Genomic DNA, 13,531 nt, shown 5'->3' on the forward strand with positions numbered 1-13,531 from the left:
TTGTCACTTTACAGATTCCCAGTGCTCTCCTATGAATTGTGAAACCTTCTTACATGACTGTTAATAAAACTGAAAGTTTAGACTTTCCCAGGTTTCAATGACCTGCAGATTTCTAACCAAACAGTCCTGGTCCTGAAATTGCATGGACAAAGTTCCGACAGAAGTAGCATATTCCCTGAATTCTTCTGTACTCCATTCTCAGATAGAAATAATATTTTACTTCTGTCTTCAACAGCATTTCTCCAAAAAAACTATGCAAAAAACTTGTAATCTTTGAGTTTTGTTGACTAAAATCAATTCTTCATTATCCTAAATCAAAGATAATGGCCCTTAATGTTTACACTTGAGGTCATGATCCCCACAGTTTAAAAAAAGGGATCCCTGCTTCTTGATACATACTAGATTAGATATTCTTTCGAGAAAGATTGACTTTGTTTTGTCTTTAAAATACTCTACCAATAGCAGCATTCAAGAATCATGTAGGTAAATTCAGTAACAGGAAGGGGATAGAGGGATACAGATCCTGTAAGCAAAGACAGTTTTGGTATGGAAGGGCAAATTGTGTTAGCGCAGGCTTGGAGGGCTGAAGGGTTTATTCCTGTGCTGGATTGTTCTTTGTACCATAGTAACCAGTGTCCATATGCCACAAGTTTGGAATCCAAACTCTAAAACTGATTAGTTAAACACCTTTCATCTCAACATACTTACAAAAAGTAGTTTAAACACTTGGAAGAAATACTTGACTTTTGTTTAGACAGCTGTCTAATACTAAACTCATAGTTCTATATTCAACTCTTTGCAGTTTTAAGTCAGACTTCCCAGTGCTCCCTGGGTTTATCTACGTTAGACTTATAAATGCACTCAATTTTAAGCTTCAAAATGACTTTGCATTGGTTTTACCAATGTGAATATAATGCCAGCAATTAGCAATTATGAATCTAACTTTTCCCTGTTTTCAGAAATAACTTCCTTAATGTAACGACCCTTTAATGAAATTTAACATGCACCAATTGTCCACACACAACTCTGTCCTGGCAACAGAAAATATCTGAACCTTAGAACATGCTCCATTCCTGCCTATTTCGTTTATACTCCAAATACAGAGCATCATAGAATCCCTACCATGGGGAAGCAGGCCGTTTGACCAATCAAGTCCACACAAACCCTCTGAAGAGCAACCCTCCCAGACCCAAGCACCCCCCAGCTTGTATATCCCTGGACACTATGGGCAATTTACCATGACCAATCCACCTTACCTCACTTAACTGTGGGAGAAAACCAACGCAGAGATGGGGAGAATATGCAAACTTCACACCGTCACCCGAGGGTAAAATTAAACCTAGGTCCGTACCACTGTGAGGCAGAAGCGCTAACCACTGAGCCACTGTGCCACATTTCTGCACTGAAGAGTGCCGAGTAAAAATGTTCAAAATGGGAAGTATTTTCCTACAGACTTCTGACCAGTGGATATTCCTTCTATTGGGAGTCATGTGTTCAAGTGGAAACTTCCACCCTCACTAATACAGCCTTGAAGCCTTAAGGATTGTGAACCATCTTGGGGTTTTGTATGTGATCTCATTTTAGTTCAACAGGACATCAATGTCACTTTTAGAAACAAGTATTAGTTCATGAGATATTGAAGACCATGGCAAATTCCAGCCTATTCCAGGTTACCGTGAGATGCTGATGCTCAGTCTCCTCCATGATTATTGCATAATTTAGTACATGGTTCTCCCTTCAGTGGCAAACTGAAGACAGCTCCCCCCTCCCTTGGGTTGGGACTGGAATGAGATGTCGGTCACACCAGGAAACAACAGTAATCGTTTTACTAAAATATTTCAGTTGGATTACAGATGGCAATCTAATAACTCTTTATTTCTGGTTCTGGATATTTATTTCAATGTGTGTATACTGTTATGGATCAGGCCAGACCCCCTCAAAACAATTCAAGAAAGTAGCCCAGACCCTAACTTTGCTAGTTGTTTTAAGCAGGTGTAACGTGGATATTCCAGGAGGGATGCAGCTGGTCAAACCATGCAGTTTTAGACAAAATAGAATTTATTTACTAAATTACTGAGTGACATACACACAAAAGAGAACAGGATGCTGAATAACTTAACCTATCCAAAAATCCAACAGATCATCCCAACTTAGCAATGTTGTTCCAGATACTTGAAATGATCCCCATAAACACCCCTTGGTACGAAAGGTAAAACCAAACACAGGGTCTTACAGGAGAGATGTCAGAGAGAAAGCCTTTTGCATGATGCAGTAAAAACAAATTGGCCCTAAAACCATCCAAACTCAGGCTTTTCAGAGCCTGTGTTTTTAAGACCTTCTGAAAAAGAGCCAAAGGACAACATAACCTTGTTAAAGGTGCAGCATCATTACAATAGTAATTCTCAAACAGTCTTCCTGCGCTCAACGAGTCTCAGAATCCACACTTTTATTTGCAGAATGCCGTGACATCCTGCTTCCCATGATGACTGATGAGCTGAAGACCCAGCTGGATCAGAGGGATGAGAAACAACAAAACCAGGAATTAAAGTACTGCATCGAATTACTCAATCACATCCTGGAGGTCCTCAGTCAACCCAATGTGGTAGGTGATCCTGATCACGGTTTCAATAATTTCCTTCTTAACTCTGATATTTTTTGTATGTATTTATTATTTCTTGGAATATGGGCATCATTAATTACCCTCTAACTGACAAGCTTGCTAAGGCCATTTCCTGAGACAACTAAGAAACAACCCGTTAAGTTCTGAAGAAGAATCATTCTCTCCACGGATGCTGCCAGGCCAGCTGAGTTCCTCCAGCACTTTTTGTATTTGTTTCAGGTTTCTGGCAGCTGCACTATTTTGCCTTTATTATAGGGTTAACCACAATGTTATGGGTCTGAATTCACATGTAAATCAGACTGAATATGGAGGCAGAGGTCCTTCCCCGAAAGATAACAATGTTAACAAAGGAGTGCTTTTTTTGCAACGGTCAATAGTAGTTTCATGCTTATTGTTAGTAAAACTAGTTTTGCATTTTATGATGCGTTGTATTGGGATTTGGACCCATTTCACCAGAGCAGTCACCCAGGTCTTCAAGATATCAAGAAGACAGGATAGATAAGGTTAAGCTATTCATGATGGTTAGTGACTCTAGATCTAGGGGCATGGTCTGAGATTTGAGCCAGACCATTCAGGAGAGATGTTTGGAAGCTCTACTATACACAAAGGGTGGAAGATGTTTTAAATGTGTCCTAAGTGGTTGTTGATGCTGAATTAATTTTAAATCTGAGATAGATAATGTTTTACTAAGCAAAGGGATATGGGCCAGAGTCAACTGTGTGGAGATATGCCATAGACCAGCCATGATCACATTGAATGGCGTGTGACGATGGAAGGGCTAAATGGTCTACACCCATTCCTGTGTATCTAAAACACCACTCAATGTAAATTGACATGAAGTAATAAACACAAATTTGCAACAAATTAGTTTAGCAATAGTAAATAACTGATACTCTGTCTAATGTAAAAAGGTTCCTATTCTCATGCATCCTGCAGACTGGGGACAACACAGCTAAATGGTTGAATGTTTGTCTTGAACACAGACACTGAACATCAAACAATTTCCACTATCTGAGAGGCATTGAGATGTGGTAACGCATAAATCTAAATCTTTATGAAATATGGTTAGGGGAGCCCTAACCTTGACCCTAACCCTGAACGTAACCCTCCCTAACCCTAGTCTTAACTCTAGTCCTATCTTCTGTTTGCAGTTCTGAGCAGGTGTTCTGAAGGAGGGTCACTGGACCTGAAAGGTTAGCCCTGATTTCTCTCCACAGATGCTGCCAAACTCCTGATTTTGTCCACCCCAGTCCAACACCGGCACTTCCACATCATTGCATGATAGCAGAAGGTTAAAGCTTTGTTGGCTAGTTAGGTTTAATTACTGAGATGACCAGGAATCAGAGGTGACATTTCAGACCCCACCAAGAATTTGAGCTGGACTCCTCAATTCTCCGTCTAGAGCTATATAATATCATCAGATTGGGTGTAGCATAATGCAGTCTCCAACATCAGCAGTTCCATGATCTTTTACAACACTGGGATACATGAACTGCATTTTTAATTTGGGTTGGAATTGAAATGGGAGCTGTGCCAACAATGTTCCCTCCTCCAGCACCATCTAGCAATAACGGATATATGCGTTCTGTGTAAAAGTGAATGGAGACATATAATGAATGGGATGACCTACTAGGAAGGCACAGAATTTAGACTCAAGCTTATTTAGCTAGGAAGGATGAACTGTTAAAGGGGGAGCTTTAATGGACTAAAGGATTTTTATCTTTCCCTGACATTTATCATATTTTCTTTTTTTATTTGAATCAAAGCATTGGCATTTGGCTCTGGAATTAATTAATTCTTGCTTTGAGGATTCAATTTTAATCTCAGAAATGTCTTGTTACGCTCTCAATGAGCTGTCTCTTAGCCTGATTAATATACCTTCTCAATATGGGGCTTGAAATGTCTCTTTATGCCTTTGCTGAAGGTCAGAATTGTTTGATAGAGATACTCCTACCCATGCAACCCATGATCTTTCAAAAGGACATAGTTCAGGTTCAGCTTGAGGTTATGGTTTTCTGTTGATTATTTCTGGATTTTGAATTTATTTGCTCTTACAGATCTTTATTAGTAGCAGGCTATGGAGTTAAATGCAAATATGTTAGCACAACCAGAACAAAAATTAACTTGCAGGTTCTTTCTACACAGATATGCATTTTCCACCCTTTCGCTCATTAATGGTCTTTGCTCAGCGTTACCTCTCACAAAGTCTCAAGTTAATGTACTTTCATAATATTTGATTTGTTTAAGACATTCCGTTGGAATCAAGTGCAATTTTTATTGTGGAACTCATCTCATTTTACCTTCCAGTAAAGTCCGTGGAGAGTCATATTGAGCTGTTGATCCCATGAGCTCCCTGCATCTTGAGTTAGATGCAAGTTAATCCTATTCTCTGTGGACGTAACAGTCATATTGTGAAAAGACTTTGGAGTGTGGTTATTACAGAATGTTTCCATCAGGACCTGCCTCATCTACAGTTACCAATAAATGGGCACAATATCTACATTACCCAGATGACATGAACAACAGATTATTTAGCAACAGGGACAATTGTTGAATAAAAAGTTGCTGATGGCACCAAGTGATAAACCATAATAGGTCTATCCTAAAAATTATAATCAATCCAAAAATCCCAGAATGGAATTATCCAAAGAAAAGGGAGTTGGATGGACTCAGTGAGCAGATAAAGGATATTAATTATATTTTAAGTGGCGGAGATGACAGCCCAGTGATATTATCGATGGACTGTTAATCCAGAGGCCTAATAATGTTCTGGGAACCCGGTTCAAACCTCATTGTGGCAAATGGTAGAATGTGAGTTCAGGAAAAATCTGCAATTAGGAGTCCAGTAGAACATAGAACATTACAACGCAGTCCAAGCTCTTTGGTCCTTGATGTTGCACCAATCTGTGGACCCAATGTGAAGTTCATCTGTCCTGCACTATTCCTTTCTCATCTATATATTTATCTAATGACCACATAAATGCCCTTAAAGTTGGCGCGTCTATACTGTTGCAGGCAGTGCGTTCCTCGCCCCAACTACTCTCTGAATAAAGAAACTACCTCTGACATCTGTCCTATATCTATCATCCCTCCATTTAAAGCTATATCCCCTCATGCTAGCCATCACCATCTGAGGAAAAAGGCTCTCACTGTCCACCCTATCTAACTCTCTGATTACTTGTAGGTCTCAATTAAGTCACCTCTCAACCTTCTTCTCTCTAACGATGACCATGAATCTGTTGTCAATTGTTGGTAAAACCCCATCTTGTTCACTAATGTCCCTTAGGGAAGAAAGCTATCATCCTTGTCTAGTTTGGCATGCACGTGACTCCAGACCTACTACCTTGTTGTTGACTCTTAGCAGCCCTCTGGGCAATTAGGATGGGCAATAAATGCCCAGATTCTTGTGAATTAAAACAAAAAATGCTGGAAACGAAAATGGACAATGTTCAATGTGTAGATTTGGGTTTGACTGGATTCTAAATACAAGGGACAAAAGATTATTCAGTGCAACAGCTTCCATTGTTAAATGATTTTTCTGTTCATTTTGGCTGGATGCAGAAATTGATCACTGTTGAGAACTCTGCCGTGAGAGGCCATATTAAACAGGGACATGTCTAGCAAAAGGAGAAGCGAAAATCCTAATCTCAACTGGATAAAGGACAGGGTTAAAGCAGCAAAGTCAAAGGGCAGTTCTTGATGTTAAAAGTTACAGAAATTAGAGTGTCAAAATTCGGAACCTAAAGCATATCAGCTAGAAATATCTAAAAAAGTGGCAGTGCTTCAAATGCAATATTGCTGAAGAAAGACCTACTTTATCAGAGCTTTTCATTTTGTGCTCATCAGGACGGCATGGTGGCACAGTGGTTAGCACTGCTGCCTCACACCGTCAGAGACCCGGGTTCAATTCCCGCCTCAGGCGACTGACTGTTTGGAGTTTGCATAATCTCCCCGCATCTGCGTGGGTTTCCTCTGGTTTCCTCCCACAGTCCAAAAATGTGCAGGTTAGGTGAATTGGCCATGTTAAATTGCCTGTAATGTTAGTGAAGGGGTAAATATAGGGGAATGGGTCTGGGTTGGTGTGGACTTGTTGGGCCGAAGGGCCTGTTTCCACTCTGTAAGTAATCTAATAAAGGACAATTCACAAGAATACCAACTCAAGAAGAAAGACCATGTTGCATGAGGAAAAAGTGCTGATTAGTTGGCAGGAGGACTCTGGTTGGTATGCACATTACTATGGAGAATGTATCCATTAATGCTAATCAGCAGTTAATAGTCAAGCTTTAATTCAATTTTAAATGAGGCATGTTAACAGTGATTCATGGTGGTCCTTGCTCTGAGAGATAAACTAATGAACGGGGTGCCATTTGGTTTTTTTTGTGTTGAAATCAGCGCAGTGCATGGTATCAAATGTGAATTTGACTAATTGGCTGGCAACCTTATTCTTTGTACACTCAGAATCGTCCAGCTAATGTTGTCCAATTGCAGATTCACATCAAACGTTTGACATTGTGTTGCAGGTTTTGTAAGAGTAGGCTGGTTGGGCGCAAACATTGCCTTACTTGTTGTGAAAGTTCAAAGCGATCTGCCAATGTTCGGAATGGGTGGCCAATATACCTGGCATCATACAGGCACTGAAATTGATAAACCGCAATACTCGTCTGTGTGTTAGGCAGAATGTCCTTTTGGCTTGACAGCAGCATCCAGTCAGTGGTAAATACTCATGTTGCTACTACAATGTTACATTGCAAAAGGTAAACTTCAAAATTTCCTCACAATTTTGACATATCTAGCCCATTGGGGTTGTCCGAGGTAGACTGGGTACCTTTCTGGACCAAGACTGACTAATCTATGGCCTTTCATGCGTTTGGACAATACAGCGTATGAGAAATAACCTGACCAAATTAGACATGAAAGTATAGAATGCTTTTGATGTAGTCTATTTCAGTATTATGCATGGTAAATATGCTCAGGTCCTATTTATAAGTTTGTTGATATGGGCAATCTTACGCCATGTCAAACAAAATGGGACAAAAATTGTTTAGAGAATAAGAGAGATAAATGGTGAATTGCTGCTGTGGTTGAAAGATTTAGTGACAAAAACGGCAGATTTCTTCATGATGAAATTGATTGAAATTCACTTGTTAGGTATTCGGACTATTGGTGTATCTGTATATATAAAATATATATGTATATATATATATATATATACACACATATAATACATATATGTTTGTGTAATGTATGACTTTAATAAAATGTAAAATGAGCTCTTCACAGAATCACTACAGTTTAGATACAGGCCACACAGCCCAACAAGTCCACACTGACCCTCCAACGAGCATCCCACCCAGACCCATCTCCCTTACTCTTTCCCTGTAGCTCTATATTTCCCAATGGCTAACCCACCCAGCCTGTACATCCCTGAACATTATGGGCAATTTAGCATGGCCAATCCACTCAATCTTAAAAATGATTTCATTGTTATGTGTGTACCTTGCTTTTAAGAGAATTCACCTTTAACCACGCCATGTGCTGAATGCATTTAATGTTGTCACTCTGCCCAGCAGTTAGCAAGCAGCACATACAGAAATCAGTTGGTTTGCTGTTTCATAATTTGCAATGTGATTTAATGTTTTATATAACTGAGCTAGCTCTTCAGAGGCTGTCATTCCCATCACCAATCACCCCTTATTCATAAATGCATAGCCTTTGACAATAGCACTGCCACTCACTGAGTCAGACATTCAGAGCCCCAATATCCCTGCCATTCATTCATTCATGTCAGCCAGGTCTCCTGATTGAACCAGATTAACAGCCCGAATTAGGGAAGTCATATTTTATGTGGTCCAAGCAGGCTGACCTCGTGATGATCTCTCCACTAACCACAGAATTAAATAATCCCTGATGAGCAATTGATCATTGGACATGGCCAGCATTTACTCCCCCTCCCTAACTGCCCATGAACTGAACAGCTTTCTAGGCCATTTCGCAGGACAGTTCAGGTTCAACCACATTGTTATAGGCCTGCAGTCTGATGTAGGTCAGAGCAATTAAACATCTCTTTCTTAAAAGACATTAGTGAACAGTATGGGTTTTTATGTCACCTAATGTTTGTCACCATTATTGATATGAGCTTTCATTTCCAGATTTGATTTATCTAATTTAAATTACATCAACTGCTGGGCAGGCTTTTGATGAAGTACCCCTCCATGCAAAGACTAGATTCTAGAGAGTGCAATGATATCTAAGAAAAAGAATTGGATTACTTCGCATCTGAGAAGAGCCTTTGTCAATGTGGGCTTCACCAGTTTCCTCATTTCCCCTCCCCCTACCCTATCCCAGTTCCAACCTTCCAACTCAGCACCGCCGTCATGACCTGTCCTACCTGCCCATCTTCCTTCCACCTATCCACTCCACCATCCTCTCTGACCTATCACCTTTACCCCGACCTCCATCCACCTATCGCACTCTCAGCTACCTTCCTCCTAGCCCCATCCCCCTCCCATTTATCTCTCCACCCCCAAGGCTCCCAGCCTCATTCTTGATGAAGAGCTTTTGCCTGAAAAGTCTGTTCTCCTGCTCTTTGGATGCTGCTTGACCTGCTGTGCTTTTCCAGAACCACACTCTTGACTGTATTCTCCACCATCTGCAGTCCTCACTTTTGCTTTCATCACTATCCTATCTACCTGCAAGTCTTCATTTAAAACTCCACGTTTTAAAACTGCCTCTGATAGATTTTAGCCAGCATCTTTCATTCACTCAACCTACTTACAAAGAAAGGGGATCTCAAAATCAGTCACCACGGCCTCAAATTCCTTTGTTCGTGAAACCAAAATTTGACATCCCTGAAATGTTAATAATGTGTTGACATAATGCGAGGGACCACAGTCCACAAAGGACCAAGACATCTCTCTGAGGCAGACATATTTGGTTAGATGTAGCTAAGGGTAATTATTCCACTAGCATGGGGCAAGGTCAGGAGGCAGAGACTCCCTGAGGTACCACAGAAAGTGAAATGGTTGAACTCAAGCTGTTGGCTTATTTGTTTGCACCACAGTTGACCTTATGGCAAAGGCATGAACGATTTGGCCACAGAATTATGTAGCTTGGACACAGACCTTTTGGGCCAGCTCGTCCATGCCGACCAGATATCCTAACCTAATTGAGTCCCATTTGCCAGCACTGCTGACTCACAGTGCCAGAGACCTGGGTTCAATTCCCGCCTCAGGCGACTGACTGTGTGGAGTTTGCACGTTCTCCCAGTGTCTGCGTGGGTTTCCTCCGGGTGCTCCGGTTTCCTCCCACAGTCCAAAGATGTGCAGGTCAGGTGAATTGGCCATGCTAAATTGCCCGTAGTGTTAGGTAAGGGGTAAATGTAGGGGTAGGGGTGGGTTGTGCTTCGGTGGGGCGGTGTGGACTTGTTGGACCGAAGGGCCTGTTTCCACACTGTAAGTAATCTAATCTAATCTAATCTAATCATTTGGCCCATATCCTGCTAAACCCTTCTTATTCATACACCCACCCAGATGCCTTTTTAAATGTTGTTACTGTACCAGCCTCCACCCCTTCCTCCGGCAGCTCATTCCACAACATGCACCCCTCTCTGTGTGAAAAAGTTGCCCCTGAGGTCCCTTTTATACCTTGCCCCTCTCACACCATAAACCGTTTAATTTTGAACTTCCCTAACCTGTGGAAAATGACCTAGGCTATTCAACCTATCCGTGTCCCTCATGATTTTATGAACCTCTTTAAGGTCAGCCCTCAGCTTCCGACGCTCCAGGGAAAATAATCCCAGTCTATTCAGCCTTTCCCTACAACTCACACCCTCCAACCCTGGCAACATCCTTGTAAATCTTTTCTGAGCCCTTTCAAGTTTCATAACATTTCCTTCTAACAGGGAGTCTGGAGTTGAATGCAGCATTCTAAAAGTGCTCTAACCAATGCCTTATACAGCTTTAACATGATCTCCCTACTCCTATACTCAATGTACTGACCAATGAAGGTAAGCATGTCAAACGCCTTCTTCACTGTCCTGTCTACCCGCAAAGAACCATGAACCTGCATCCATAGGTCTCTTTGTTCAGCAACTCTCCCCAGGACTTAACTTAAGTGTATATGCCTGCCCTGATTTACCTCATCAAAATGGCGCACCTCACATTTATCTGGATTAAACTCCATCTGCCGCTTCTCAGCCCATTGACCCATCTGATCAAGATCCCATTGTATTCTGAGGTAACCTTCTTCACTGTCCACTACACCACCAATTTTGGTGTCATCTGCAAACTTACTAGCCTTACCTCCTATATTCATATCCAAATCATTTACATAAATGATGAAAAGCAGTGGACCCAGCTCCGATCCTTGCAACATTCTGCTCGTCACAGGCCTCCATTCTGAAAAGCAATCCTCCACCACCCCTCTCTGTTTTTTAACTTCAAGCCAATTTTGTATTCGATTGGCTAGCTCCCCCTGGACTCCATGTGATCTAACCTTGCTAACCAGTCTACCATGTGGAACCTTGGAAGCATGGAATGCCTTGCTGAAGTCCATACAGACAATATCTACCACTCTGCCTTCAATAATCTTCTGGCAATGGGTGAAAATGAGGCAAGATTTTTCCCACACCTCATCAGTCTGGATGTAGTTAAGGACAATATGTTCTTGGTTGTGCTATCTGCCATAGATAAATATCCCTGCTGCTTAATTCCCTTGCGGCTTTCCCTTACACTATAACTCTGGCTACACTTTAAAAGTACTTCAATGGGTGGAACGTGCTTGGAAAATCTGGAGGTTGTGAAAGGCATGACTGAAATGCAAACTTTTTCCTTTTCTTTAAGATGCAGACAACGTACACACTGTTAAATAAAACTACAGTCAAAATTATAGCTTATAAATCATTAGACTGTAAACTCAGATCAGTCAATGCATGTTGTTTTCCTGCTGACTCATATATAAGTGTGTAGGAATGATTTAATACCTGTGCTGAAATCAGATGGATTTTAGTATGAAGTAAATTGGTTAATGTTGTCTACCCAATTTTTGAATAATCTCGGGTCAATCTGTTTTTTCAGAAGTGTTTTTATTCACTTAGCTTCCAATCCAGTTTCATTCATTAATTTCCCTTGAGCTTTCTGGCTATATTGTTTCCTTAACATGGTAGAGCCATCTTTTTCGGTTAAGTAGAGAACACAGGTGCCTGTTACCTGGCTCAGAATGGAGAGGAGTGCTTGGGCATCTGGGAGAATTTAACAATAGAATGGATCAAAAGAGGTGGAGGCTGGTACAATTATAAAATTGAAAAGGCATCTGGATGGGTATACGAATAGGAAAGGTTTAGAGGGATATGAGCCAAGTGCTTGCAAATGGGACTAGATTAGGTTAGGATACCTGATTGGTGTGGACGAGTTGGACCGAAGGGTCTGTTTCCGTGCAGTACATCTCTATGACTGTATGACTCTATGGATATGATAACTTGGCCATTGTTTCTCTTTGCTGAACTAAATAATCTTGTCCATTTCCTCCCTTCCCTCTCTAGCTTGGAAATGCTGAGTCCTATCAAGTGCCTTGTAGTAAGTGCATTAACCTACAGCACTGACAGTTAACCCCACCCCCCCTCCCCCCACCCAGCTCCTCAAAGGCATCTTCAGTCATGACGTGTGACAATCATTTACCAGCCATGATTGGAGATTGTACTCGAGTACAATGATTTTTATATTGCAGCTGGATTGGTCAAATATAGAACTGGCCTGTCAAAGCTGTGTTTCATGAATCTGGACCAACCCTCTGGTACAACCTCCCCTCCAGGGCTGTTAAAGTCTTGTGCTTCAGCAAGTCATAAAAACTTATTTGTTAGCACCCACAACTTCCACAATCTGGAAGGACAAGGGTGCTAAGCATTGAGATTATTTATGGTTCCCTTCCAATTCCCATATGATTGAGACTTATACCTATATTGCTGTTACTTCATGGCTCATGTCACACATAAAACCAATCATAGACATAGGCACCATTGTTTCTCCTTGATCTGGATCCTACAACCTCACTACTTTTTGTGTAGGAGGCTCATGTAGTCTAACGTGAGTGTCCCAACCTCTGGACCAGGAGGTCCTACATCAGGCCATGATAGCAATGGAAGATGTGTCAAAATTGAAAGAACTCTTCAGAGGCTGCCATCCTATACTGAGTCATCCCTAATTCACAAATGCAAAAGCTTTGACAATAGCACTGCCTCTCACTGAGTCAGGCACTCCAAGACTCTAATATCCCTGACATTCACCGTTATTGTCAGCCAGAGCTCCCTGATTGGATTAGCAGCTCCATTCAGGGAACTCATGCTCTGTGATGTCCAATGGCTGACTTTGTTACAATCATTGCGTTAATGTGGCCATAAATATTGATTATCAATCTTTCTGAGGCACTTACCGCAGGCAATGCGATAGGGGGAGCATTCTGGGCAGAACCATGAGGCAGCTATAGCCCAACAGTCTCCTCATGTACATGTTCTTACCATGAACCAGTGTCTTCGTTTACTCCAAAGTACTACAATATACACCATTTTGGTAAAGACTCCTCGCCCAGCCACGACTTTTAAATATTTTACAATTAATCTCTTGTTTATAGCTCCTTGAAATAAATCCCTCAATGACTAGAAACAGTGTGATTACCTATAGCCTATTATCATTTCATATTTTTAGACAAATGCATTGTCCTTATCTAGTCTACAGTGACTCCAATCATACATCAAAATTGCTGATACTTATCTGCCCTCTCATGTGACCTACCAAGGTCCTCCATTTTATCCAGGATAACTACAGCTAGACAATAATTATTATGGAGAGAGAGAGAGGAAAAAAAACAGTTAAGGTTTTGACTCCACTAAATTCTTAAGAAGAGTCGGCGGCACGATGG

At 41.2% G+C, this 13,531-nt stretch overlaps 1 protein-coding gene across 1 annotated transcript in view; it reads left to right on the forward strand.

The window, feature by feature from the left end:
* The window catches only part of LOC140492226 (dedicator of cytokinesis protein 2-like), a 731,998-nt gene that overhangs the window by 297,114 nt on the left and 421,353 nt on the right, over nucleotides 1-13,531 (forward strand). Inside the window, exon 26 of the mRNA XM_072591134.1 lies at nucleotides 2,457-2,602. Coding sequence (XP_072447235.1) covers nucleotides 2,457-2,602 — 146 coding nt within the window. The remainder of the gene's footprint in view (nucleotides 1-2,456; nucleotides 2,603-13,531) is intronic.

Source organism: Chiloscyllium punctatum, chromosome 20, assembly GCF_047496795.1.
Source record: "Chiloscyllium punctatum isolate Juve2018m chromosome 20, sChiPun1.3, whole genome shotgun sequence".
NCBI lineage: Eukaryota > Metazoa > Chordata > Chondrichthyes > Orectolobiformes > Hemiscylliidae > Chiloscyllium > Chiloscyllium punctatum.